The following is a 21,557-nucleotide window of genomic DNA, read 5'->3' as shown; positions in this document are numbered from 1 at the left end:
TAGTACATAATCTCTACGCTATATACCTTCTTCATGGAACTTCGCACCAGCTACTGAGTACTAAAGTAGAAGATCAAGCGATCGGGTTGCTTCCAGTGTTTCACCACCAAAATGGATTCCTTGTGTCGCGATGGCAAAGCAAATATGGCGCGAATCAGCCACGGAGGATGACTGCACATAGAGAAAGGGTTTCCAAGGCAACAATTTATTTAAATATCGGGCCTACGTCTCCAATTACACGATCAAACCAGTCTTGGTCATTTAGCCCTGTTTTGCCCTGCCCGGATTAGTGACCATCTTCATCAACACGACGTCTTAGCATCTTCACTCATTCAATACCGAGTTTCTCCTTTCCGAGCTCGTAGCACGAGATCATGATAGCGCAGGATGGAGCCACGCGCGCAAGACGTGCACTGAGTCCAGTGAAGGCTCCACCCACACCCTTGCTTGCCACCACCTGTCTAAGCACCACCATCCCTGACGGTTGCGATCCTTGGGCCGTCATGGACACCTGCTGTAGCGTCTTCACTACATCAAACGGAGTCGTGACCGTAGCGGCAATAGCTCCTGACAAAGCTCCACACGCGAACGCTCTCTGCGTTCTTGACAGGTCTTCCGTATTCAGTTTCCTTTGCAGATTCTCATACGACGTCCAGTAGATAGCAGAGAACGGCACGTCCCTTGCCAACGTGGCTCCCAGTCCATTCAGCAACGATGCGTATCCTCCGCGTCGCACTGCCTGCTGGAACGTGTTTAAGATACTGGCTCCTGGCTTCTCACCCTGCATTCTCGTCCGAATCAGCTCAATGGGTGACGTAATAGACGCCGCCACGATCCGTGCGGTGGTTCCAGCCATCAACGGCACCAATCCCTCCATTTCTGGGAACCTTTGACGTCCCTCGTGTAGCAGGACGTCGTACGACATGTAGTACAGCACAGTAGACGGCACGGCAATAACCATAGCGGGAGACAAACCCGCAAACAGTCCTCTGACCCCTTCCGTCTGAAAGATGTGGCGTAACGCGTGCGACGTGCCCTGAAGCTGTGGAGGCGCCACGGCTCGAGAGCAGGACATGCGCATACCCGGGAGGGCATTGCAACCGCGTCGTGAAGACAGGAGCTTCTCCACGGGACGCGTAATAGAGCGGTTGCACACGCATCGACTGCGGCAGCGGCACTGCTCGATGGCGGTGGCCACAGACGTACCGACGCTCGAGTGCGTGACGCGCAGGTCGGCCAGCGTCTTGGACGGCGGCATTTGGATCTGCGACTGGATGCGCACCTTGGCCACGTCCAGTGGCGTGACGAACAGCGACGTGAGCAGCGCGCCCGAGGACGCCGCCGCCGCCTTCTTGAGCGTGTCCTCAGCCTTGAGCTCCATTCCTCTTGACTTGTCTTGAGTATACGTAGGCAGTTTGGCAAGTGAGCGGCTGTAGAGGAGGAGTCTGTGTTGCTTGGGGTGGGTATTGCGCCAATCAAAGAGCGGCCACGCGCGCAGAACCAATCACAGCGACGACAGATCCAAACACGGTGATTGGAAGATTCTGGACGATGTCCGTTTTTTAAGGGCTGAATTCGTCGCATAACGACATCAACGGCAGTTTGTCGCTTATTCTTTCCGGTGGTCTATCCAAGAGATCATTATCCAAAGGTTCGATACAATCATTTCACAACGAAGGAATGTTGGTAGTTGAAGCTGTTTGTTGCCTTGACCATGATGCAGACTCTAGCCTAGAGCTCGTCACGACCTGCGCTAGCCTGCAGACGCCTCGTCTGCACCGTTTGGTGCATCTCTTGAGCCAGGGATTGCAGGAAGCGCAGCGGCATGCCGCGTGCGATGAAGCCTCGATACAAGATCTGTTCGTCGTCCACCAGTCCTTGCTGTCTGCGCAGCTCAGTAACCGCGTCGGTCAGGATCTGCTCGTCGTCCGCGTCGATCTCCTCGTCCAGCGGGTTCAGCGTCTTGAGCAGGAACCTGCAGCAAATTCGCGTTAGTACAAAGTGAGTCGAATGCAGTTGAGAAGATCTCGTACTGGTACAAGTCCTCCACGTGAATGTAGTTGTCTCGGTACCGCGACATATCTGCAACCTGGTCGTAGGACCAGTCTATGATCTTGTCAAGAACCTCTTCGTTCGCGTACTCGGCGTTGAACGCAATCAAATCGACGTCTGTCAGACCTGGGATGACCGGTAGGACTTCTTCGTCCTCTTCGGCCGCTTCACTCTCTTCCTCATTCTGAGGACAGCATAAGTTAGACGCTCACTTTAAGTGAGCTGAGAGATACGAGGGGATAACATCATGCACGCACCAGTCTTCGCTGTCGTTCGAGGTATGCAGCGTAAGCCTCATCTTCCTCTGGAGGATAGTTGTTTTCTGTTGTTCCCTGCGCAAAAATTGACAATTCGATCCTGTAAACACGCAATTGACAAGCGCATCAAGGGGGCTCTCTTCGAACCTGGTCATGTTCGGTCGATTCCGACTCGTTGATGTCTAGTTCTGGCGTTGACTCAGATGTCTGTAATGCTTCCTCACGCTCTCGCTTCTCGACTTCCTCTAGCGTCCGCTGCTCCAAATGTTAGTACAAATCTCTGCGGACAATGGCGAAATGAGTCGAGCACGCACCTGCCAACGCTCTTCTTCTTCCATAGCCAGTCGCTCTCTGGGTGATAGCTTTCTTTCATACGGTGGATCTTCATCTTGATCGGTGAGCTGCTCGGGCTCGACGTCGTCCTGTGTGGAAATCACTTTCGTCACAACTTAAGCTTGTATGCCAAGCAACGCTGTGGAAGCCCGCACCTCGAGTTTCATGTCGATTTTGTTTTCGCTTTCTGCTTTATCCCACGAAGACAATTCTTCCTCATCTTGAGCATGACTAAGATCTTCGACACCGTCCGCTCTTGACAGCTATTGCGGAAAACAGAGCAACGTTAAAAACTTTGCGTGAGACTTTGAGCTGAAAGTGACCCATTTCATCCCGTTGATACCTGCAGTAGAGCGAATAGTAAAATAATCAAGCGAATATGTTGCATTATTGCTGGCAGGTCGCAATAATGCCAATCAAAAAGATATCTTGATCGAAGAGACGCGATCAAGTGCTCAGAATTTCTTCAGATTGTTAAATTTAAAACAGTTATCCATATATGGATACATGAAGAAATTAACTATTTGAAGGACAATGCTGAACAATTCAACAGCTGTGCTTATCTCCTAGGGCACGAAGTTGCTCAGGGTGATGTATCCCTCGTCGCCCTTAACAGGGTCCCAGAAGAACTCGTAGTCCATCAATGGGGTCAGAGGCCAGTCGTTCTTGAAGCGGTCGACTAGGTCTGGGTTCGCCATGAACATTCGCGCGAAGCCAACGAGATCAGCTGATCCGCTTCGAAGAACACCTTCAGCAGTGTCTCTCGAGTAGCCTTTGTTCGCAATGACAGTTCCTTTGAAAGCTTTCTTGGCGTCGAAGGTGGTAAGCGGGCGGCACTTACCGTGATAATGTGCGTCAACTCCAACTCCTTCCCAGCCGTCAAGGATGGCCAAATACGCCAATCCGTGTTCTGACAAGCGTTCGTACACGTACGTGAACATCTCGGCGTTGTTTTCGCTGCCCATTCCACCGTACGGGCTGTTAGGAGCAGTGCGAACACCAATACGATCCGCCGGATACACTGTCTTCACCGCCTCAATAACATCGTCTAGGAAGCGGTAGCGGTTCTCGAATGACCCACCGTAGCTGTCCGTGCGCTGGTTGGTGCAGGATTGAAGAAACTGGTCTATCAAATAGCCTCCCGCAGCATGCACCTCAATACCGTCGAAGCCCGCCTCCTTGGCTCGCTCGGCACAGGAACGCCACTGTTCCACCACCTCCGGGATCTCGTTCAGAGTCAACGCTCGAGCTCGCTCGTATCCCACGTGCTCTCCGTTCACGTTGCGAGTTCTGCCAGTTTCGTACAACGTGGCAGAGGACGACACCACTTCGTTGTTGTCATGGAACGAGGGGTGAGATTGACGACCCATGTGCCAAAGCTGCACAAAGATTTTGCCTCCTTTCTTGTGCACACGTTCAACCACCTCCTTCCATCCGCGCACTTGCTCGTCGGTGTAGAGCGCTGGGGAACCGTACCAGCCGAATGCCTGTTCGGAGATAGCGCAGGCTTCAGTGACGATGAGTCCGGCCCCAGCACGCTGCTCGTAGTAGATAGCATTGCGCTCCACGGGTGCATGGGTTTCAATGTCGCTGCGAGCACGAGTGACAGGTCCGTACACAATGCGGTTCTTGAGCTCGAGTCCTTTGCCGAGACGCAGTGGGGTGAAGAGCGTGTAGCTGTCTGTCTTGGGGGACATGGCTGGGTAGAATGATGTTGAGAGATGATAGGAAATTGCAAAGTGAATATCCGAAAACGACTCTGCTGTAATCCTATTCGGTGCACACCGGCATGTCGAAGATGCTCCCCCAGCCGACTATCGATATGACAAAGAAGAATTCCTGACCTAAGCAAAGTGTTTGCGTCAGTTTACAAGTAGATAAACTGCATACAATGAAGAGATGCACAAAAAGCTGTTAGCGATTTTCATCGGTGGCGCCACGACGGACAGAGCTTCTGACCTAATCAATGTGGTTGCGTCAGACAAACGTAGCCATCTTACATTATGAGCTGACAAAGCTACTCGTCAGTCCTTAGCCCGATTGTCCACCAGTGCACAGACAAAATTGGTTGGCCATGGAGGAACTAGCAACAGCACACATCCTACCCACCAAGTAACTTACCTCTTCTCGCTACAGTTTTCGATTATCGTGGCCAACCGCTTGTCCAGTCCCCAAACAATGACAATATTTATCAGTGCTTTGTGGTGGTTAGTTGTCTTTAACGCGGTCGGCATGTCGAAAGGTGCTCCACTTCATTCCGGCCCTCGTGTACACCCGGACGTCTACCGCGTATTCCAGAGCAAGACCAAAATGAATTTGATCGTGACAATGCGCGAAGGAACTGCCGCGGCGATAAACGAAGCCAGTGCTCTCAATCCTCCGTTGGAGTCCAGTGCAGCATCACGAGGAGCTCGAATACATCAACTTGTGGACTCGCTCAAGGAGTCAGCGTCGTCCGCACAGCAGTATGTATTGAACCTTCTTAACGACCAGACCAAGACAACCACAACGCGTTCAACCCCAACGACGTTCTGGATCTCTAACCAAATCTACGTCGAAGATGCAACGATGGAGCTGCTTCAGCAGTTGGAAATGGAGTCGTCGATCGCGGAAATTCATGAGGAGCAGATCTTAACGATTGGGGATAACTTCAAGGTGGAACATTCGGACGACGCTGAGTCGGGGACGAAGATCCACGCATGGGGCGTCGGGAAGATTGGGGCAGAGGCAGTGTGGGCAAAGGGAATCGTGGGAGCGAACGTCACTATCGCGGCGATCGACACTGGTGTTCGTGCATCGCACGAGGCGCTGCGATCCAACTTTCGAGCCGACTACGGGTGGTTTGATCCGGAGACCAAAAGTGCGGCTCCGTTGGACCTATCTGGCCACGGAACTCACGTAGTGGGCTCAATTGTTGGGTCTAAAGGCATTGGAGTAGCCCCTAAAGCAAACTGGATGGCTTGTCGGGGTTGTAGAAGCACAACATCGTGCCTTGAGTCGAGTCTATTATCTTGTGCGCAATTTGTACTTTGCCCAACGGATTCAAAGGGCAAGAACCCACGGTGTAGCGAGGCCCCTCGTGTTGTCAACAATAGCTGGGGAGTCGTTCAGGGAGCTGCAAACTTTAGTGCAGTTATTGCAGCCTGGCAAGCAGCGGAGATTATCCCTGTCTTCTCGATTGGTAATTCAGGATCCTTCAAAAAATGCGGAACGGTGGCCTCACCTGGAGGCAATAGCAACGTCATTGGGGTTGGTGCGACGAGCTCTAACGACTTTTTGCTTCCTCAAAGCTCCACCGGACCCTCACCTGATGGACGCATTAAACCCGATATCGTAGCACCTGGAGTTAGAATTTACTCTGCTTGGTGGACAAGAGACAACGTCTACACTATCGCGTCTGGAACGAGTATGGCATCACCACACGTTACTGGAGCAGTCGCACTGCTGCTCAGCGCACAACCAGAACTGACTTATGACCAGATTTGGGCCGCATTGACGGCGTCAGCGGTGAAGAATATAAGTTTCGTGGACAGCGCTTCTTTTCACTTATCTTGTGGAAATATCTCGAGCTTCACATCCCCGAACAACGTTTTTGGTTACGGACGGCTAGATGTCAATCGCGCTATGCAACTGCTTGGTGCTAAATAGTAATACTAGTGGGAATGCCAAGTGGTCATGGTCTTGCAATAGATAACTATCCGATCCCCTGACCTATGCAAAATATTTGCATCAAACACTCTGACAAATACGCAATGATAACGTTCACACGGGCCGCTGCGCCTTACTTTTCGGTCCTCTTGGTGACTTTAGTCAAATGGCCCTCGGCAAAAGACTAGCTTCCGCAACTTGAAAAGCTGAACAAACATTCAAAGGTCACGGATGATTATTGCTGAAATCGATGTCATAAACATGGTTGCGCCTGAATTTGCGACCATAATCGTGATCTTCAAAAACTCGCTTGGTTTCCCACTTTGCAATTTACCTTATCCAACAAACTTCTCTAATAAGCACCATGTCTCCTACAGAGAACTACAAGCTCTTCACACCGCTTCAGATGGGCAACGACTTTGTGATCAAGAATCGCGTCGTGTTTGGTCCCGCCACTCGTGCCCGCATCAACCCGGTCAGCCATGCACCTAACGAGATGAACGCTATCTACTACGAGCAGCGCGCTGGAGCTGGGCTTATCATTTCGGAAGGGTGTGCCATCTCTGAGCAGGGATTCGGCTGGTACGGATCACCTGGGCTCTTCACCGAGGAGCAGGCCGCAGGGTGGAAGGAGGTAGTTGATCGAATCCATCAGAAAGGAGGCAAAATCTTCGTGCAGCTGTGGCACATGGGGCGGCAGTCACACCCTTCGTTTCACAGCAACAATGAAGTGGTGTCGTCCTCTGCCACGGTACTTGAAGGAGGCAGAACGCGCAACGCCAACGGTGAAAGCACGGGCTTCGAGCGAGCTCGTGCCTTGAACCTCAACGAGATCCCCGGTGTAGTGGAACAGTACCGCAAATGCGCCGAGCTCGCCAAAAAGGTGGGCTTCGACGGTGCCGAGGTGCATGCGGGTAGTGGCTACCTGATCGACCAGTTCCTGCAGTCTTGCACTAACACGCGTACAGACCAGTACGGTGGCTCGTTCGAGAACCGCTATCGACTTCTTCATGAAATTGTGGAGGCTGTGAAGACGGTGTATCTGCCAGACCACATTGGTGTGCGAGTCTCTCCGTCGAGCAAGTATGGCGGCATGGGCAGTGTTGACAACCCGGAGATGTTCACGTACGTCTTCCAACGCTTGTCTGAGCATAAGCTGGGATATTTAGCTATCTTAGATGGCTTTGGCTTCGGCTACTCAGACAATAGCCGCGTGATGACTGTACTCGACGCCAAAATGCACTTTAAGGGATTTGTCATGGCCAACTGCAGCTATACTCGTGACACCGCGGAGGGCGCGATTCGCAGCGGGGCGGCTGATCTGGTGAGCTTTGTGCGCGGATTCATGTCGAATCCGGATCTGGTGGAAAGGTTTCAGAATGAATGGCCGCTCAACGATGAGCTCGCCTACGAGTTTTACTGGGACCCATCGAAGGGCAAGGAGGGCTACATCACTCCTCCGCAATACAAACGCCCCTGCCCGCTGAAGAAGCTGATGCCAAGCTTTTAAAGACGAGCGAACAATAGTTGATACATGCGCATTGACTAGTTGCACACCACAATTGCCCACACCCTAATCTGAACCAGTTCATATGACTCGTGATGTTGCGAAATTGCGTTGTATGTACTCTGCCGCACCGAACGATCCGTCAAAGTTTGACGGATCAACCCTTTGACTCGAAGGGTGTTTGGAGTCTCCTATTTTGCGGCACAAACATTGTGGCGTTGGGACTTCAGTAATATGCTTGGAGGGGAACACCAGTCCACACTGCCTCCGGGCGTCAAGGCAAAGGACATACTAGGATAGTAGTAGCTCCCGCTTAGATTGTATAGAGTTCATACTTGCAGCAGCCAAATTATTGAACTAACGGGCAGCGTTCAAACCAAGCAGCAGACCACCAAAAACGTTGACGTTCACCATTGGTTTTACCAAAATTCTTGTAAGCTCAGCAGGAAAACTTTGAGACTTTGAACATGTACGGCGTGAGAACGCCAGCGCAGACTGCGGCGAGCGATATCGACACCGTCTCAAGCAGACCGGCGAAGAATTTGCTTCCGAACTGGACTGAGCTCGACACTGCAGACGATTTGTGTGGATACTTCGTGAACCATCTGACTTCAAGTGGAGCGATCTCGAGGCTGTCCACGGGGAAAAGCGAGCGAGCTTGTTTGTGTTGTGGCGGTGGATCCGCCATAAATCTTCAGCTTTGCCCATTCCGTGCGCCCCCACTTGGTCTCACATCTGCGATACCTGACACGGCAAAAATCACAGTGTGTGGGGATCAAATTCCAAACTTTGCCATCTGGGCGCAGTATCCGCTACGAAATTATTTTCATCAGCTGCAGGCCCGGCGTCTCGTGCCGCACACACGGCAGAGTTACAGTTAGTTTGTACAAGGTGCATACACCCTAGCACGACTGTATAACTTCGCTTGCGCTTTCAGCTGGGTTTCTCACTGACCCCACCGCAAGCATGATCGGAGTTTTTGGTCGCCACAATTGTTGTCAAAAGCACAAAAAACGGATTTTGGAGATGGGGCGCGTCCACCATTCCGCGCTTCTGATTGGTCCACTCCGAAAACGAATCTTTTGAGTCCTGGATAAATAGGGAGAGAGAGCTCTGCCGCCGGACACCATCGGATCGCTCACTTCTCGTTTTCCCCCACATCGCCACAGTTGAAGAAGACCAAAGTGACAATGTCGGAGCACAGTCCGTTGCTCGCCAACGGCGACGAGCACTCGTACAGCGGTGTGAGCAACGACGACCGCTTCTATATGGGCGTGGACAAGCGCTCGCTGCTGGATACGGGCGAGGCTGGTCTCAGCACCGTGGAGGCCTCTCGTCGACTCAAGATCTTCGGCCCTAATGAGCTCGAAACCAAGGAAAAGAGCCCGTGGGTCAAGCTGGCCGAGCAGTTCTGGGGCCCCATGCCTATCATGATCTGGCTCGCCATCCTCGTCGAGGCCATCACCAAAGATCTGCCTGATTTCTTCGTGCTGCTCTTCCTGCAGCTGCTCAACGGCATCGTGGGCTGGTACGAGGAGCTCAAGGCCGGCAACGCCGTCGCTGCACTCAAGGCCAGTCTCAAGCCTGAGGCTCAGGTCATCCGCGATGGCGTGCACCAAACTATTAACGCTGCTCTGCTCGTGCCGGGCGACCGCATCACACTGTCGGCCGGTTCGGCTGTGCCCGCTGACTGCGATCTGTGCGAGGGCAACCCCGTGCAGATCGACCAGGCTGCGCTGACCGGCGAGTCGTTCCCCGTGACGATGGCCACTGGTGACAACGCTAAGATGGGCTCCACCGTCGTACGTGGCGAGGTGGAGGCTGTGGTGTCCGCTACAGGCGGCCAAACGTTCTTCGGCAAGACGGCGAGTCTCATCTCGTCCGTGGACGAAGTGAGCCACTTCCAGAAGATTCTGATCCGCATTACCATGTTCCTCATGGCCATTTCGTTCGTGCTTGTGGGCTTCTGTCTCGGTTACCTCATCTACAATGGCGAGGACTTCCTGGAGGCTATTGCCTTCTGCGTCGTGCTGCTGGTGGCTTCCATCCCCATTGCCATGCAAGTTGTATGCACGTCCACTATGGCTCTTGGCTCCCGTAAGCTCGCAGAGGAGAAGGTCATCGTTACGCAGCTGCAGTCCATTGAGACCCTCTCGGGTATGAACATGTTGTGTTCGGACAAGACTGGTACACTCACCCGCAACAAGATGGAGCTGCAGGACGATCTGCCCATCTTCCACCCGACTGCTACTCGTGAGGAAGTGCTGGTTACTGCTGCTCTTGCTGCCAAGTGGAAGGAGCCGCCTAAGGATGCTCTGGACACGCTGGTGTTGAACGCTATTGACCTGCGTCCGCTGGACCAGTACACGATGATGGACCACATGCCGTTCGACCCGTCGGTGAAGCGTACGGAGTCCACGATCCGCGGCCCTGACGGTAAAGTCTTTAAGGTTACCAAGGGAGCTCCTCAGATCATTCTGGCGCTTGCTCACAATGTGACGGAGATCCAGGAGGAAGTTGAAGCCAAGGTACTCGACCTGGCCAAGCGTGGCATCCGCTCGCTCGCTGTTGGTCGTACTTCGGACGAAGAGGCTGACGGTGGCTGGGTGTTCCTGGGTATCATGACGTTCCTGGACCCTCCGCGTCACGACACCAAGCGCACTATTGAACTGGCTCACGAGAACGGTATTGGCGTCAAGATGATCACCGGTGACCAGGCTGCTATTGCCGTGGAGACGTGCCGTATGCTCGGAATGGGCACGACTATCCTGGGCACGGACGTACTGCCCACTGCCAATGTTCAGGACGGTCTTTCGTCGACTCTTGGCTCGGATTACGGCGCTATTGTCGAGAGTGCTGATGGTTTCGCTCAGGTTTTCCCCGAGCACAAGTTCCTGATTGTCGAAGTGCTGCGTCAGCGTGGCTGGGTGTGTGGTATGACTGGAGACGGTGTGAACGATGCTCCTGCGCTTAAGAAGGCTGACGTCGGTATTGCTGTGGAGGGATCGACCGATGCTGCACGTGCTGCGGCTGATATTGTGCTGACGCAGCCTGGTCTGTCGGTTATTATCAACGCTATCACTCTGTCGCGTAAGATCTTCCAGCGTATGCGCAACTACGTGACGTACCGTATTGCCTGCACGATCCAGCTGCTCATGTTCTTCTTCATCTCGGTGCTGCTGTTCCACCCGGACAGCTGCCGCTTCCAGCACTTCGTCCCGCACGTTGGTGAGTGCCCGTACAACAACAACGAGAGCACGGAGGCTGTGGACCCGTACTTCAAGCTGCCGGTCATCGCTCTTGTGCTGATCACGATCCTGAACGACGGTACGATTATCTCGATTGCTTACGACAATGTGGTGCCCTCCAAGCGCCCGGAGACCTGGAACCTGCCCCGTATCTACTGGGTGTCGACAACTCTCGGCCTCATTGCTGTTGCTAGCTCGTTGCTGCTGCTCTTCTGGGGTCTCGACTCGTGGGACAAGAACGGAATGCTCGCGTACTTCGGCCTGGGTGACCTTCCGTACGACCAGGTGATGATGATGATGTACCTCAAGATCTCGCTGTCCGACTTCATGACGGTGTTCACGGCCCGTACCGACGGTCTGTTCTTCACGCGTGCCCCTGGCCGCCTTCTGGCTATTGCTGCGTGCTTCGCTACGGTTGTGTCGACGCTTCTGGCTGTCTTCTGGCCGTTCACGGAGATGGAGGCTATCTCGTTCAAGCTGGCTGTGTTCGTCTGGGTCTACTGTCTGTGCTGGTTCTTCATCCAGGATCTGGGCAAGGTGCTGCTGATCTTCCTGCTGGAGCACGTGGACCACATGAATGTGTTTGAGCGCAAGGTGAGCAGCAAGAAGTACGTCAAGCAGGAGGCTCAGCGCCAGAACCGTATCCGTATGGGCTCTTCTTTCCTGAACAACGACTCGTTCATGCGCGGCTCGTTCGTGGCCGGACGCGCTGTGGGTGGATCTTTCGTGGAGCGCAGTATGACGCTGGAACAGGCTATGGACCGCCTCGTGCGTCTTGAGGCGGAGATGAAGGCCATCCGTGCTGTTATCCAGAACGCTTCGGGTACTGGCAAGATTTAAAGAGGGCTCTGTGTGGAGCAAAATCATAAAAGAAGGCGCCGACAATGCGGAGGTCGGTCTGTTCATAGTTTTAGTGAGTGACTGCCCGTATGCATCTTACAGATCGGAGGTAGAAAGCTAAAAGAGTTGTGCGTCAATGCAAGCTTACTACCCTTTTCTTTTTGACACTTGGCGTTTTGTTGGATGCTTCGACGACTTCACTGGAGTCATGACTTTCGCATTCTTGAGTGTGAACTCTTCAATGAGCGTGTAAAGTATCTTTCCAAAACTATGGAAGCCGTTGTGAGCTCGGTTCATTGGACGTTTGCTCAGTGAGCAAGCGTCTGTCAGCGTGAAGGTGGCCGAAGGTGGCGAGCATTTTCAAGTTATCACTTGCCGCCGCAAACTACCGACATTACGCCGAGTACGCCAAATGTATCAGTGAGTTTCATTATAACGGTGCCTCCACCACCAGATTGTCGGCGCTTTTTTTTTTCGGTGAGAGTTCGTATTTTGTGCCGACGGCAACTTGTACCTCCACGTTGACCACTTCGATCGCAACAATTGGGCAAGCGTTGCCGCCGGCAGGATATCAAGCAAGATATCCCAGCCATAGATCTCGTCCATCCTGAAGTCACATGTTGCCTTGTACAGCCAGCGCAATGGAGGGATCCTTTCAGTGGTTGCAATCCTCCGCTTACATTGTCGCCCAACGTCCATCGACATACTCAGCACAAGTCAACCTGCAACGGAGGTAAAAGGGTGATGGACAGCTAAACATAGGAAAGTCTCCGATAAAACTCTGGCACGCGATTGGCTATGTCGTCCCAGAACGCAATCTTATTTGCTGAAAATGAGGTAGACACGTACGTCACTAATGCACAATCTACCGTGGCTTCCTCATTTGCTCACACTCGTCAATTTGCTCCATAGACTGCAAGACCTCAAGCAAACGTGTCTCGTCACACGATGGAGCCGCTCAACGACGAGGAGCGTCAGTTGTTATTGTCACCGCCGCGTCGCAGCACCCCCACACAGACTCATGCGCCGTCCCACATGGTGTTCGAACCTCCGCCATTGCGTCGCGACGCTGGCGGCACCTCACTGCATTTCTCCAAGCAGCCAACCGCGCAGTCTCCAGCCAACGAGACACTGCCAACCACTGCGCCCAACGCCGCGTCTCCGCACTGTTATTCGCCCTACGGCACGACCAGGTTGTCCGTGGACTCGTGGGGTTCACACCGCGACGCTAGTGACCCGCTGAACGGCTGGGAACACGGCGTCATGGAAGCTCTGCACGCTACCCCCTGTATCGTCATCGCAGTGCTGGTCAACTTGATGATCTGTGTCCCGTTTGGACTGTCCTTCTTCCCGTTGGAGTGGCAGGACATCCCTGTGCCGCATGCTCTCGGTATTCAAATGTTCTTACTGTCGTCCACGATCTGCCAGTTCACATTCGTATGGCTCAGTAACTTTGACGGAGCCATTTGCCAAATGATGGTCGAGAACGTGCCGTTCATGCACACTATTTCCGTGGCCATTATCCAGGAACTGGGACCCAAGAACCCTAGTGTTCTGCCGACAATTCTGGTCACCTACGCATTCTCATCGGTGGTGTGCGGAGCGCTATTCTACATCCTGGGACACTGGAAGCTTGGTAATATTGTATATCTCTTCCCGAAGCACATTATCGTTGGCGCTGTCGGTGGCATTGGCGCCTTCGTGCTTCAGAGTGGCATTGAGAACGCTACAGGACGTGGATTTGACTGGTCTTGGGACGGTGTTAAGGGCCTTTTTAACGAAGAAATCGTTTGGCTCTGGGTCAGTTCAGCGCTCTTGGCACTCACACTGTGGATACTTGCACGCCACATCAAGTCGCCGCTGTTTCCTCCGCTCTTCTTCGTGTCGATTCCACCGCTTTTCTACGTGGTTCTGCTGCTGCTTGGTATCTCGACTGACACAGCTCGTGAACATGGCTGGTTCTTCAGTCGTGCCCCGAACGTTGCATTCTACTCGCTATGGGAGCAGTACGACTTCTCTCTCGTTGCTTGGCATGTGATCCCCAAGCAGTTCGGGACGATCGTCGGTCTCACATTTTTCTCGCTTATGCACGTGCCGATTAACATCCCGTCGCTGAGTCTCACTACTGATAAGGAAGTGGATATTAACGATGAGCTGGTTGCGCACGGTATCTCGAACACATTAAGTGGAGTGTGTGGTACTGTGCAGAATTACCTCTGCTATTCGACTTCTGCGTTATATTACAAGTGTGGAGGTGCTGGACGTCGCAGTGGCTTCGTGATCGGACTTATCATGATGTTCTTCTTCTTTGTTGGGCCCAATGCTGTGTCCTACATCCCTCGGTGTATGGCAGGTTGTGTTATGATGCATCTTGGATGGGATTTACTTCGAGAAGCGCTCATTGATACGTACGACCAGTTGGATGCTCTGGAACTTGGCACAGTGTGGGCTATCGCTGGAACTATGACGTTCTGGGGCATGAACCAGGGCCTGGCTGTCGGTGCGTTGTTGGCCTGTATGACCTTCGTGATGCAAAGTGCACGTACACCAACCAACGCTCCGATTCGAGGCAGTATGAGTGCAGCAACACTGCGTAGTCATGCGTGGCGCATGACGGATGAACTGGACGTGCTGGATCGTGAGTGCCGTAACATCCACGTCGTGCAGCTCAAAGGCCACCTTTTTTTCGGCAACATCAACCAGCTCAGCGACTACGTTCGCGAATTATTTGCGGAAGGTCATGACACCGCAAGCAGTGGGGTGGAATCTCCACTTCAGAGTGTACTTAGCGATGACATTCGACCGAGAGCCGACATTCGGTGGCTTGTACTTGACTTCACGTTGGTTGTCGGACTGGATTCGTCTGCAGCGGATCGACTCACTAAGATCAAGTACGCATGCGATACTCACAACTGTAAGATTGTGTTTGCTGCTGTACCAAAGGCTTATGCAAAGTTTACGGAGCATCTGATCGATCTTTTCGGTGACAATCGTATGCTTCACATTGCCTCGGATCTGGACAGCGCGCTTGAGTGGTGTGAAGATGATATTCTGGGCAAGAATGCGTGTATAGAAGGCTCTCCTGCGAGTACTTGTGCTGCTGATGAAGACGAGTTCACACATTTGCGGAACCTGCGAAGATTTATGCCGGACCAACCGCTCTCTGTGCAACAACGTCTGCTGGATTACTTCCATATCCAGGAGATTGACAAGGACGAAGTGGTATGGAGGCAAGGCGACACCTCGGATCGAGCACTCTTGTTGGTGGATGGAGCGCTCACTGCTGTGGTCGAGGAAGAGGCTGGTACTACTGAAAAAGTTTCGGTAGGTTCTGTTGTTGGCGAGATGTGCTTTTTGACGGGTGAGAAACGCAAGACCTCCCTCATTGCAACTAAACGCAGCGTCGTCTACGTCTTGGATCGCAAGAGCTTTGCAGAGATGCTGGAGAAAGATTGCTACTTGGCCTTCCTCTTCCAGGGCATCTCGCTGCGCTACACGTCATACAGATTACAGTACGTGGGCAACCGCATCTGGGAGACAAAATGCTTGCCAATCTAAACAGCGTACACTTTGAAAATATAAAAAATGTTCATTACATGTATAGATGGATGGAATTCGCCGTGCAAATTGCGCTAAGATTATTTGACGATTATGATTGGCTGAAAAATATTTGTGTTCTTGAAAGGTCACTGAGCTAAGTGCAACGATGGACGAGCTCGATGCATGCGTTGAAGAAGTGCTGGAGAATACGACAGCGGAGAAGACCAAGTACACATATTTACGTGCAATAGCTCGCTTTGCGGAGTGGCTGCATACTAACACAGACGACGATCGACAGCAGACACTTTTCACTAGCTCATTCCGAGAGCTTCAGGGCCGCTCTTAACCACTGCCATGCGATGGCATACTTGTCGCAGCGTCATGGCAGTGTGGCAGTTTTTCGTTAGGAACGCAACTGCCACCAATTTTTTTTTTTCTAAAACAAAATTTTACGATTAAAGAAAAACAAAACAATTCTTGCTGGCCAAAATGGAAACGAAGATGCCCGGCAACGGCAAGAGCGCGAAGAGGACCACAGGCGCGCGAAGTGGGCGGCCCAAGAGCGTCAAGGTCATGCCAGCAAGCGGTGCGCCACCTGTTGATGCTCTCAGGAAACCCTCCTCTGAGCTCGTTGGCGTTGTGTCCACTCCACTTGCGTTTTGTGAGTTGATGTTGCAGATGGAGCTCGTTCTGTTGGTGGTGACTTTTGTGGGCTTCTTAACGGTGGAGGAGGTAATGACCGCGATGATGGTGCGGAACTACGCATAGGCGAAGCTGGTAAAGGTAGTTGCGGTGTTGGAGTTGATGCTGCAGGCCATATTTTTGGTGTAGACCGTGCTGCTGGTGGCGGAGATCATGTTCATGGTACTGTTACTGGTCATGTCGCTGGCGTAGGCCTTTCGGTCGCTTGTGCTACTGGTGGAGACCATGTTGTTGACCGCCATGCCAATGGCATCGATGGAGACCGTGTTGCTGACGAATAGTATGTTGCTACTGGGAACTGCGTTGCTGAAGGTGGTTTTTCTGCTGGTGGACCCTTTGTTGCTAGTGGAGACCGTGTTGCCGGTGGAGGGATGTCAGTGGGTACTGTGCTCCTGGTGCGCGCAACGTGATTGATATAACGGACCGTGGCACCCAAATTAATGGTGGAGATGCCGCTATGTTGCAGTCAGTGAACCCCGATCTAACTATCCACAACATAATTATACGGAGGATGGCGACCGCGCTGTTGTTCTTTCAAACGCCGAAGAACGTGGTGTACCTGAGCCTGGTAATAACGATTCACAACCGGTGAGCCGGGGTACCACCGCCGACCGTATTGGAATGCAAGTACGCAACTGGACCGTTAAAAATCCGGGAGCGGTCCCGACACCTACATGTGATGACTATACGTTGTGGACGGTGGCTCAACTGCGGAAGGAGTGCAGCGAGAGAAATTTGCGAGTGCCCAGGAAGTTCGGTAAGCTTGCGCTCTTTGAACATTTGAAGAGACACAATGCTACACGTAGAGCAGTTCAAGCAACTGTTGACGATGAAAACCTGTTGGATCCAAGCTTGCGCAAAAAAAATAAAACACTGCTGCATTCGACTTCTCAATGTTCTTTTCTCGGACCGTTTTGCTACGCGTCTTGGTTCATCCGACGACGCGGCAACGAGAGACCAAATAGACACGGGTGAGGTAAACCAGAACACGTCCTTTTCGAAGGAGGTAGCCAAGGAGTTTCAAACCAACACAACGGATTACAATGGCCTCTTCACCTTCAATGACCCTCGCTACATCGGGATCGACCCTTCTGTCATCGTCCAGGATGACGCACCACGACTTAATAACATGTGGAAGGAAGTGAACACCAAATACATCAAAGCCTTCTCGAAGTTCGATGTATCCGGTCAAAATTCCAACGACTTTTACGAGTTCTGCAATGGAAGTTTGGTGGCTGCGTATGTGAAGGTTTGCATCAAGCAGAAGCCAGCGTTGGAGTCGTATGTGAAAGGGGGCTCGACCCTCTCCAATTTGAAGTAAGAACTCCGAAAATTCGGCCAACTCCGCAGCACCATCTGGATCAAGCGCCGTTTTCACACGTATATTCTCTATCAAACGAAGCTAGCGTAGGTGCTGCCATAAGGGAGACGCTTTCAAACACACCTTTAGCGTTTCAGCCCTGGTAGTATCCTTTAAGACCGGTAGGATTTGACGATGGTCACCACTAAAAACCATTACCCCCCCCCAAACGGCTCGACTTCATTACCCGTGATGTCGCGAAAAGTTCGGTCAATAGCTTCGAAACACGCTCGATGTATCATCGGCGCCTCGCCCCAAATAATCAAACTGGCCCGGCGTATCAATTCCGCTTTCTGGCTCTGTTTCGGAATATTACACGTCGAATGGTCGTCTAGTTTCAGTGGAATCCGAAATGTAGAATGCGCCGTATGACCCACTGTCAGCAATGTTGCTGCAATTCCACTGGAAGCAACTGACACAGCAACCCTTCCATTCAGACGTACCCTGGCAAGGATTTGTTCGAGCAAGAAGGATTTACCGGTACCCCCTGGTCCGTCAATAAAAAATAGTTTCCGGCCGACTTGGGGAGGCTGTTCTGCGCCCATCACTTGGTCGAAAACATCCCTTTGGTTTTCATTCAACTTGTCTACAACCGCAGTTGTACTCTCCAACTGTTCCAATGGATACGCGTTGAGTTCTTGGCAAACCAAATCTCCTCCGAGATGTCCATCCGCAGCGTCTTGGTCGTAGTTCTCGAGCAGGGAACGTGAGTAATTGGCTAACGTTTTCCCGGACTCGGAGGCGCCCCCGGTGTTACTACCCAATACGCCGGGTCCCATATACCATTGCTGGTACCGACGAGGAGGAGCAGACAGCCCGGCAAAACCGGCTTTTATCGCCGTTTATGCTGCCCTTTACCCCGGATTGGATATGAGACTTCCCATGCCGCTGGCAGGCGAACATGGACTCCCCAGCGTCGGGCTCCGAAGAGCTTGAGAGGTGGCCGAGCAAAAGATGAAAAGTACATAATATTAATTAACACATACATGATTGAGCCTCGCAGTCCTTGTCGCCGCCGCTAACTGCTTGCCGTCGTGTCCTGCCGCCGTCCGCGCGCTTTCCGAAATGACGTATGCAAAAGAGTCGGACATCGTACGTATGTGAAAATATATTTTTAACCAATGATTTTTTGTAGTAAGGTGGGCGGACGGACGGACAGTAACGTTACGATTTTAAAGACCGGGATTGGCGGTGACCCGAGTCGCCAACTAATACGAGAACAAAATATGAAATATTTATTTAATTTTAGCACCAGGTACTTCAGTAACAGTTCGCGTTTGGACTGCGATCCTTCCACTGTTGGCTGAAATGAGCGACCCTCCTACGACGAACTGGCGGTACAGGTGGCTTGAGCCAGACTGCACCACGGAAGAAACAAAAACCTCGAAATTGACTGACAGCGTTTGAGCGTGCTTGTGCTCTACTTGGCACTGAGAAAGTTGAGCAGTTACAAGCCACGTACAAGTCACTAGAATCCAAATGGGGCGGGACCGAGCACCCTCAGGCGGAGGGTATGGTTCTCTCCTTGACTGGCCAAGGCGTTCCAGACGCACAAGTTAGAGCGATATTCGGCGTTGGTGGATCCAAGATAGCGCGTTTGGATCGACACTCTACACACTCGGTGCCAGCGTAGCCGCCCAAGTCACTCTTACTCAGATGATGGCATGAAATTTCTAATTACAGACTGTAACGAATGGGAACTTGAAGAAGGATATCCATGTTCGCATCCGTCGTATTATGGAGCATTCGCGATGGCTCCAGTACGTACACTGTTACTTTCCTGGTGTTCGCCAATAACAACAATTCAGTCTCGGTAACCTCAGATATTGATGGCGACACATCATATTTTAGGAGCGACATCATTTAGCTTAACACGGACGTTGGATCAAAGTTGCAGTGCATCCAGAGCTGCATCGAAAGGATAGTCGGCATTGCCTGATTACAGAAACTTAAATAATGCATATGTTTTATGACAGAATAGTTGAGTACCGGGTCATTGGTGTGACCCGGGTCACCGCCAACTGGCTCAAATGTAAGACGGGTTGTCATTAGGATTTCTCTCATAAGGGAAATGCAAACTCGGGGCCGGGCTTGCCAATTAGGGGCTGGTTCATTTGGCCAATGAAAGACGCTAATTTGCATTCCATAGTTGTGATTGGTCAGTTATGATGTACCATATAAGAGACAAGACCGAACCAAATCATGCCACTTTGCAAAATTCGTGTGCTTGGAAGTCCTGGTATTGGAAAGTCGGTATTTGGAGTGCTTGCTGCTTTTGTTCATGACGGAGAAAAAAACATTTCTGCCACCTTCTTGGTGAACCGTTGGTCTGCTACTTCAATTGGAAAAGCGCGAATAGCTACGAAATATCTTCAACCCCGTAGGATGGATAACATACGTGGGTTTGTTTGATGGTAACGAGGGCGGAGACGCAAAGGCCTATGCTCGGTTTCACCTTTCATATGTGTTCACTCGCACTGTATACACAAACAGCTTTGTAAAGGAAGCGTGCTTTATTGTAGCTGTGAATCCGTGGACCAAAGCCGAAAGTTACAGTTTTGAAGATTTACTGTCGTTAGGGGCAAACCCAGATATTCATTTTCATCTCCTTTCCGTATCCCTACCAGACGTACTTCAGGTCACTTTTGAAATATATTGTTTTTTGTAAGACGTCACTACAAGACTAAGACATATGTTGGGTCTTTTTTTTGTTTACTATAGAGTACCCAAATCACGAAAATATCGGCACCTCACTATACAACGGTCAGACAACGACCGACATGAAGATATCGCCTGGTGGTGATGTCTACAACCACAAATCGACCAACTGGGCTGTGAATTTAATTTTTTCATGGCGGAACGCCCCGCTTTAGTGCATCTCTTGCCACTGTCTATTCTACTTTCTGCTTCGCCTTCTGGAACCTTTCTTTTGCGCACTCCTTCGTCTTCGCTCGCAGACCCTTCTCTTTTCTTTCCTCGCGTTCGCAACACGCCTTGCGGTCGTACGCTCCTCCTTCAATAATTGGCTTCAGCTGCAGCATCCTCTTTAGTCTTTTTAGCAGCAATAAACAAGTCCTAATTAAGCAAGTCGTAATCAGTGTACCTACCGTTAATCCACTTGCCCCGCGTCCGTTTCTTCGGATATGGTGCATTTGTAAAACTCGACAGAAATGATATCTGGATAACCAATATCACTGAGCTTAAAAGTAGTATCTAGCTAGAAAAACAAGAATGGCTGCTTTTCCTGGAGAACCAATAGGATTTGCATTAGTGTGACACTGGCGATGCCCAGTATCAAAGGTTCTTCGTCTTCCCCGTTTCCCACAAACCAAAACCCATCTTCGGTTTGTCTATTTCCAAACCCGAAAGCAGTCTCAGTATCTAAATCGCTCGAAACTGCTTTGACGCGGACAAGCTGTCGTACTCGTTTTAAAGTGTCTTTAGGCCCTTCTAGCCAACGGCTGTATCGCACCTTGCGATGAATATGCGCGCACGACGGAAACTCAAGAGCAGGTGCTGATATGTCTGGCGCTCCTAGCATATTGCTCCAAATGATCCGTGGGAGCACTGAACTATCATCTCGTGTGGATTCACGGATCGCCGCCGGTCTTATCAACTTGTCAGCCTGTTATTGCGAGTCAAGGACGCAGCGCAAGTACTACGGGGCAATTGGAAATTTCCTTAATCTATTTTACGAGCATATGGGGACAAAACTACGAATAAATGCAGTATTGAGTGATGCAGAGATTATGCAACTGAATGGTCTTATCGTGCTGTTCGGCTTCAGGAATAGTAAATACCTCATGTGCTTTTTACGTAATCTACAATGTCGGCAGACGCTTCAGACATATACCCGAATAGGTCAGTGCTGGCGTGTATCGTGGCATTCTAAGGTCGCCGGAGTGCTTATCGGATGAGAGAAAGAAGTCAGCATTCACTTTCTAACGATCGGCTGTAAAATAGAGTGTCCGACGCACCACATTGGCATGCCACAACAGGGTTGGTCCGTCCGCATCGACACCTATCAGTTCAAGTGTCCCTAATTCCAGAATTTCTGGCGTGTGCCCATG

The 21,557-nt window shown here is 51.5% G+C and overlaps 11 protein-coding genes across 11 annotated transcripts; 7 read left to right on the top strand and 4 right to left on the bottom strand.

The window, feature by feature from the left end:
- Positions 1 to 183: 183 nt before the first annotated feature.
- Positions 184 to 1,512, bottom strand: PPTG_08080 (hypothetical protein). The gene has a single exon (XM_008902987.1). It carries the CDS (start codon positions 1,379 to 1,381, stop codon positions 329 to 331), a length of 1,053 nt encoding a protein of 350 aa, XP_008901235.1. The 5' UTR covers positions 1,382 to 1,512; the 3' UTR covers positions 184 to 328.
- An 83-nt stretch (positions 1,513 to 1,595) lies between these two features.
- On the bottom strand, positions 1,596 to 3,081 carry PPTG_08079 (hypothetical protein). Its single transcript, XM_008902986.1, has 7 exons — positions 2,986 to 3,081; positions 2,798 to 2,905; positions 2,624 to 2,731; positions 2,457 to 2,564; positions 2,310 to 2,384; positions 2,034 to 2,236; positions 1,596 to 1,975 (listed from the first exon to the last, which is right to left on the bottom strand). Exons 1-7 carry the CDS (start codon positions 3,028 to 3,030, stop codon positions 1,732 to 1,734), a joined length of 891 nt encoding a protein of 296 aa, XP_008901234.1. The 5' UTR covers positions 3,031 to 3,081; the 3' UTR covers positions 1,596 to 1,731.
- Positions 3,082 to 3,084: 3 nt separating this feature from the next.
- PPTG_08078 (hypothetical protein) lies at positions 3,085 to 4,339 on the bottom strand (the record flags this gene model as incomplete). The annotated part of the gene is made up of 1 exon (XM_008902985.1): positions 3,085 to 4,339. The coding sequence occupies one exon, from the start codon at positions 4,337 to 4,339 to the stop codon at positions 3,209 to 3,211; it is 1,131 nt and encodes a 376-aa protein (XP_008901233.1). The 3' UTR covers positions 3,085 to 3,208.
- Positions 4,340 to 4,874: 535 nt separating this feature from the next.
- On the top strand, positions 4,875 to 6,290 carry PPTG_08077 (hypothetical protein; the record flags this gene model as incomplete). The annotated part of the gene is made up of 1 exon (XM_008902984.1): positions 4,875 to 6,290. The coding sequence occupies one exon, from the start codon at positions 4,875 to 4,877 to the stop codon at positions 6,288 to 6,290; it is 1,416 nt and encodes a 471-aa protein (XP_008901232.1).
- A 345-nt stretch (positions 6,291 to 6,635) lies between these two features.
- PPTG_08076 (hypothetical protein) lies at positions 6,636 to 7,903 on the top strand. The gene has a single exon (XM_008902983.1). It carries the CDS (start codon positions 6,655 to 6,657, stop codon positions 7,798 to 7,800), a length of 1,146 nt encoding a protein of 381 aa, XP_008901231.1. The 5' UTR covers positions 6,636 to 6,654; the 3' UTR covers positions 7,801 to 7,903.
- Positions 7,904 to 7,917: 14 nt separating this feature from the next.
- PPTG_22314 (hypothetical protein) lies at positions 7,918 to 8,927 on the bottom strand. Its single transcript, XM_008903350.1, has one exon. It carries the CDS (start codon positions 8,503 to 8,505, stop codon positions 8,155 to 8,157), a length of 351 nt encoding a protein of 116 aa, XP_008901598.1. The 5' UTR covers positions 8,506 to 8,927; the 3' UTR covers positions 7,918 to 8,154.
- PPTG_08075 (plasma-membrane proton-efflux P-type ATPase) lies at positions 8,843 to 12,052 on the top strand. The gene has a single exon (XM_008902982.1). The coding sequence runs from the start codon at positions 8,988 to 8,990 to the stop codon at positions 11,883 to 11,885; it is 2,898 nt and encodes a 965-aa protein (XP_008901230.1). The 5' UTR covers positions 8,843 to 8,987; the 3' UTR covers positions 11,886 to 12,052.
- Positions 12,053 to 12,784: 732 nt separating this feature from the next.
- PPTG_08074 (hypothetical protein) lies at positions 12,785 to 15,492 on the top strand. Its single transcript, XM_008902981.1, has one exon. It carries the CDS (start codon positions 12,834 to 12,836, stop codon positions 15,441 to 15,443), a length of 2,610 nt encoding a protein of 869 aa, XP_008901229.1. The 5' UTR covers positions 12,785 to 12,833; the 3' UTR covers positions 15,444 to 15,492.
- A 434-nt stretch (positions 15,493 to 15,926) lies between these two features.
- On the top strand, positions 15,927 to 16,541 carry PPTG_08073 (hypothetical protein; the record flags this gene model as incomplete). The annotated part of the gene is made up of 2 exons (XM_008902980.1): positions 15,927 to 16,157; positions 16,320 to 16,541. The coding sequence occupies 2 exons, from the start codon at positions 15,927 to 15,929 to the stop codon at positions 16,539 to 16,541; spliced, it is 453 nt and encodes a 150-aa protein (XP_008901228.1).
- A 715-nt stretch (positions 16,542 to 17,256) lies between these two features.
- On the top strand, positions 17,257 to 17,448 carry PPTG_08072 (hypothetical protein; the record flags this gene model as incomplete). The annotated part of the gene is made up of 1 exon (XM_008902979.1): positions 17,257 to 17,448. One exon carries the CDS (start codon positions 17,257 to 17,259, stop codon positions 17,446 to 17,448), a length of 192 nt encoding a protein of 63 aa, XP_008901227.1.
- A 701-nt stretch (positions 17,449 to 18,149) lies between these two features.
- On the top strand, positions 18,150 to 19,354 carry PPTG_22313 (hypothetical protein; the record flags this gene model as incomplete). The annotated part of the gene is made up of 4 exons (XM_008903349.1): positions 18,150 to 18,193; positions 18,483 to 18,579; positions 19,171 to 19,247; positions 19,339 to 19,354. 4 exons carry the CDS (start codon positions 18,150 to 18,152, stop codon positions 19,352 to 19,354), a joined length of 234 nt encoding a protein of 77 aa, XP_008901597.1.
- Positions 19,355 to 21,557: the final 2,203 nt, after the last annotated feature.

The sequence above is a fragment of the Phytophthora parasitica genome (genome assembly GCF_000247585.1).
Source record: "Phytophthora parasitica INRA-310 unplaced genomic scaffold supercont2.15, whole genome shotgun sequence".
NCBI lineage: Eukaryota > Oomycota > Peronosporomycetes > Peronosporales > Peronosporaceae > Phytophthora > Phytophthora nicotianae.
The sequence above is the reverse complement of the archived record's forward strand: the minus strand, read 5'-3'. Positions and strand labels throughout refer to the sequence as shown.

Bases quoted from the DNA above. Each gene is read 5' to 3' on its own strand.
- PPTG_08074 (XM_008902981.1), top strand. From the start codon at position 12,834: ATGGAGCCGCTCAACGACGAGGAGCGTCAGTTGTTATTGTCACCGCCG.
- PPTG_22314 (XM_008903350.1), bottom strand. From the start codon at position 8,505: ATGGGCAAAGCTGAAGATTTATGGCGGATCCACCGCCACAACACAAAC.
- PPTG_08079 (XM_008902986.1), bottom strand. From the start codon at position 3,030: ATGCAACATATTCGCTTGATTATTTTACTATTCGCTCTACTGCAG. The intron at 2,237-2,309 runs GTGCGTGCATGA...TGCTGTCCTCAG, and splicing joins TCGAACGACAGCGAAGACTG to AATGAGGAAGAGAGTGAAGC. The intron at 1,976-2,033 runs GTACGAGATCTT...AATTTGCTGCAG, and splicing joins CACGTGGAGGACTTGTACCA to GTTCCTGCTCAAGACGCTGA.
- PPTG_08076 (XM_008902983.1), top strand. From the start codon at position 6,655: ATGTCTCCTACAGAGAACTACAAGCTCTTCACACCGCTTCAGATGGGC.
- PPTG_08075 (XM_008902982.1), top strand. From the start codon at position 8,988: ATGTCGGAGCACAGTCCGTTGCTCGCCAACGGCGACGAGCACTCGTAC.
- PPTG_08080 (XM_008902987.1), bottom strand. From the start codon at position 1,381: ATGGAGCTCAAGGCTGAGGACACGCTCAAGAAGGCGGCGGCGGCGTCC.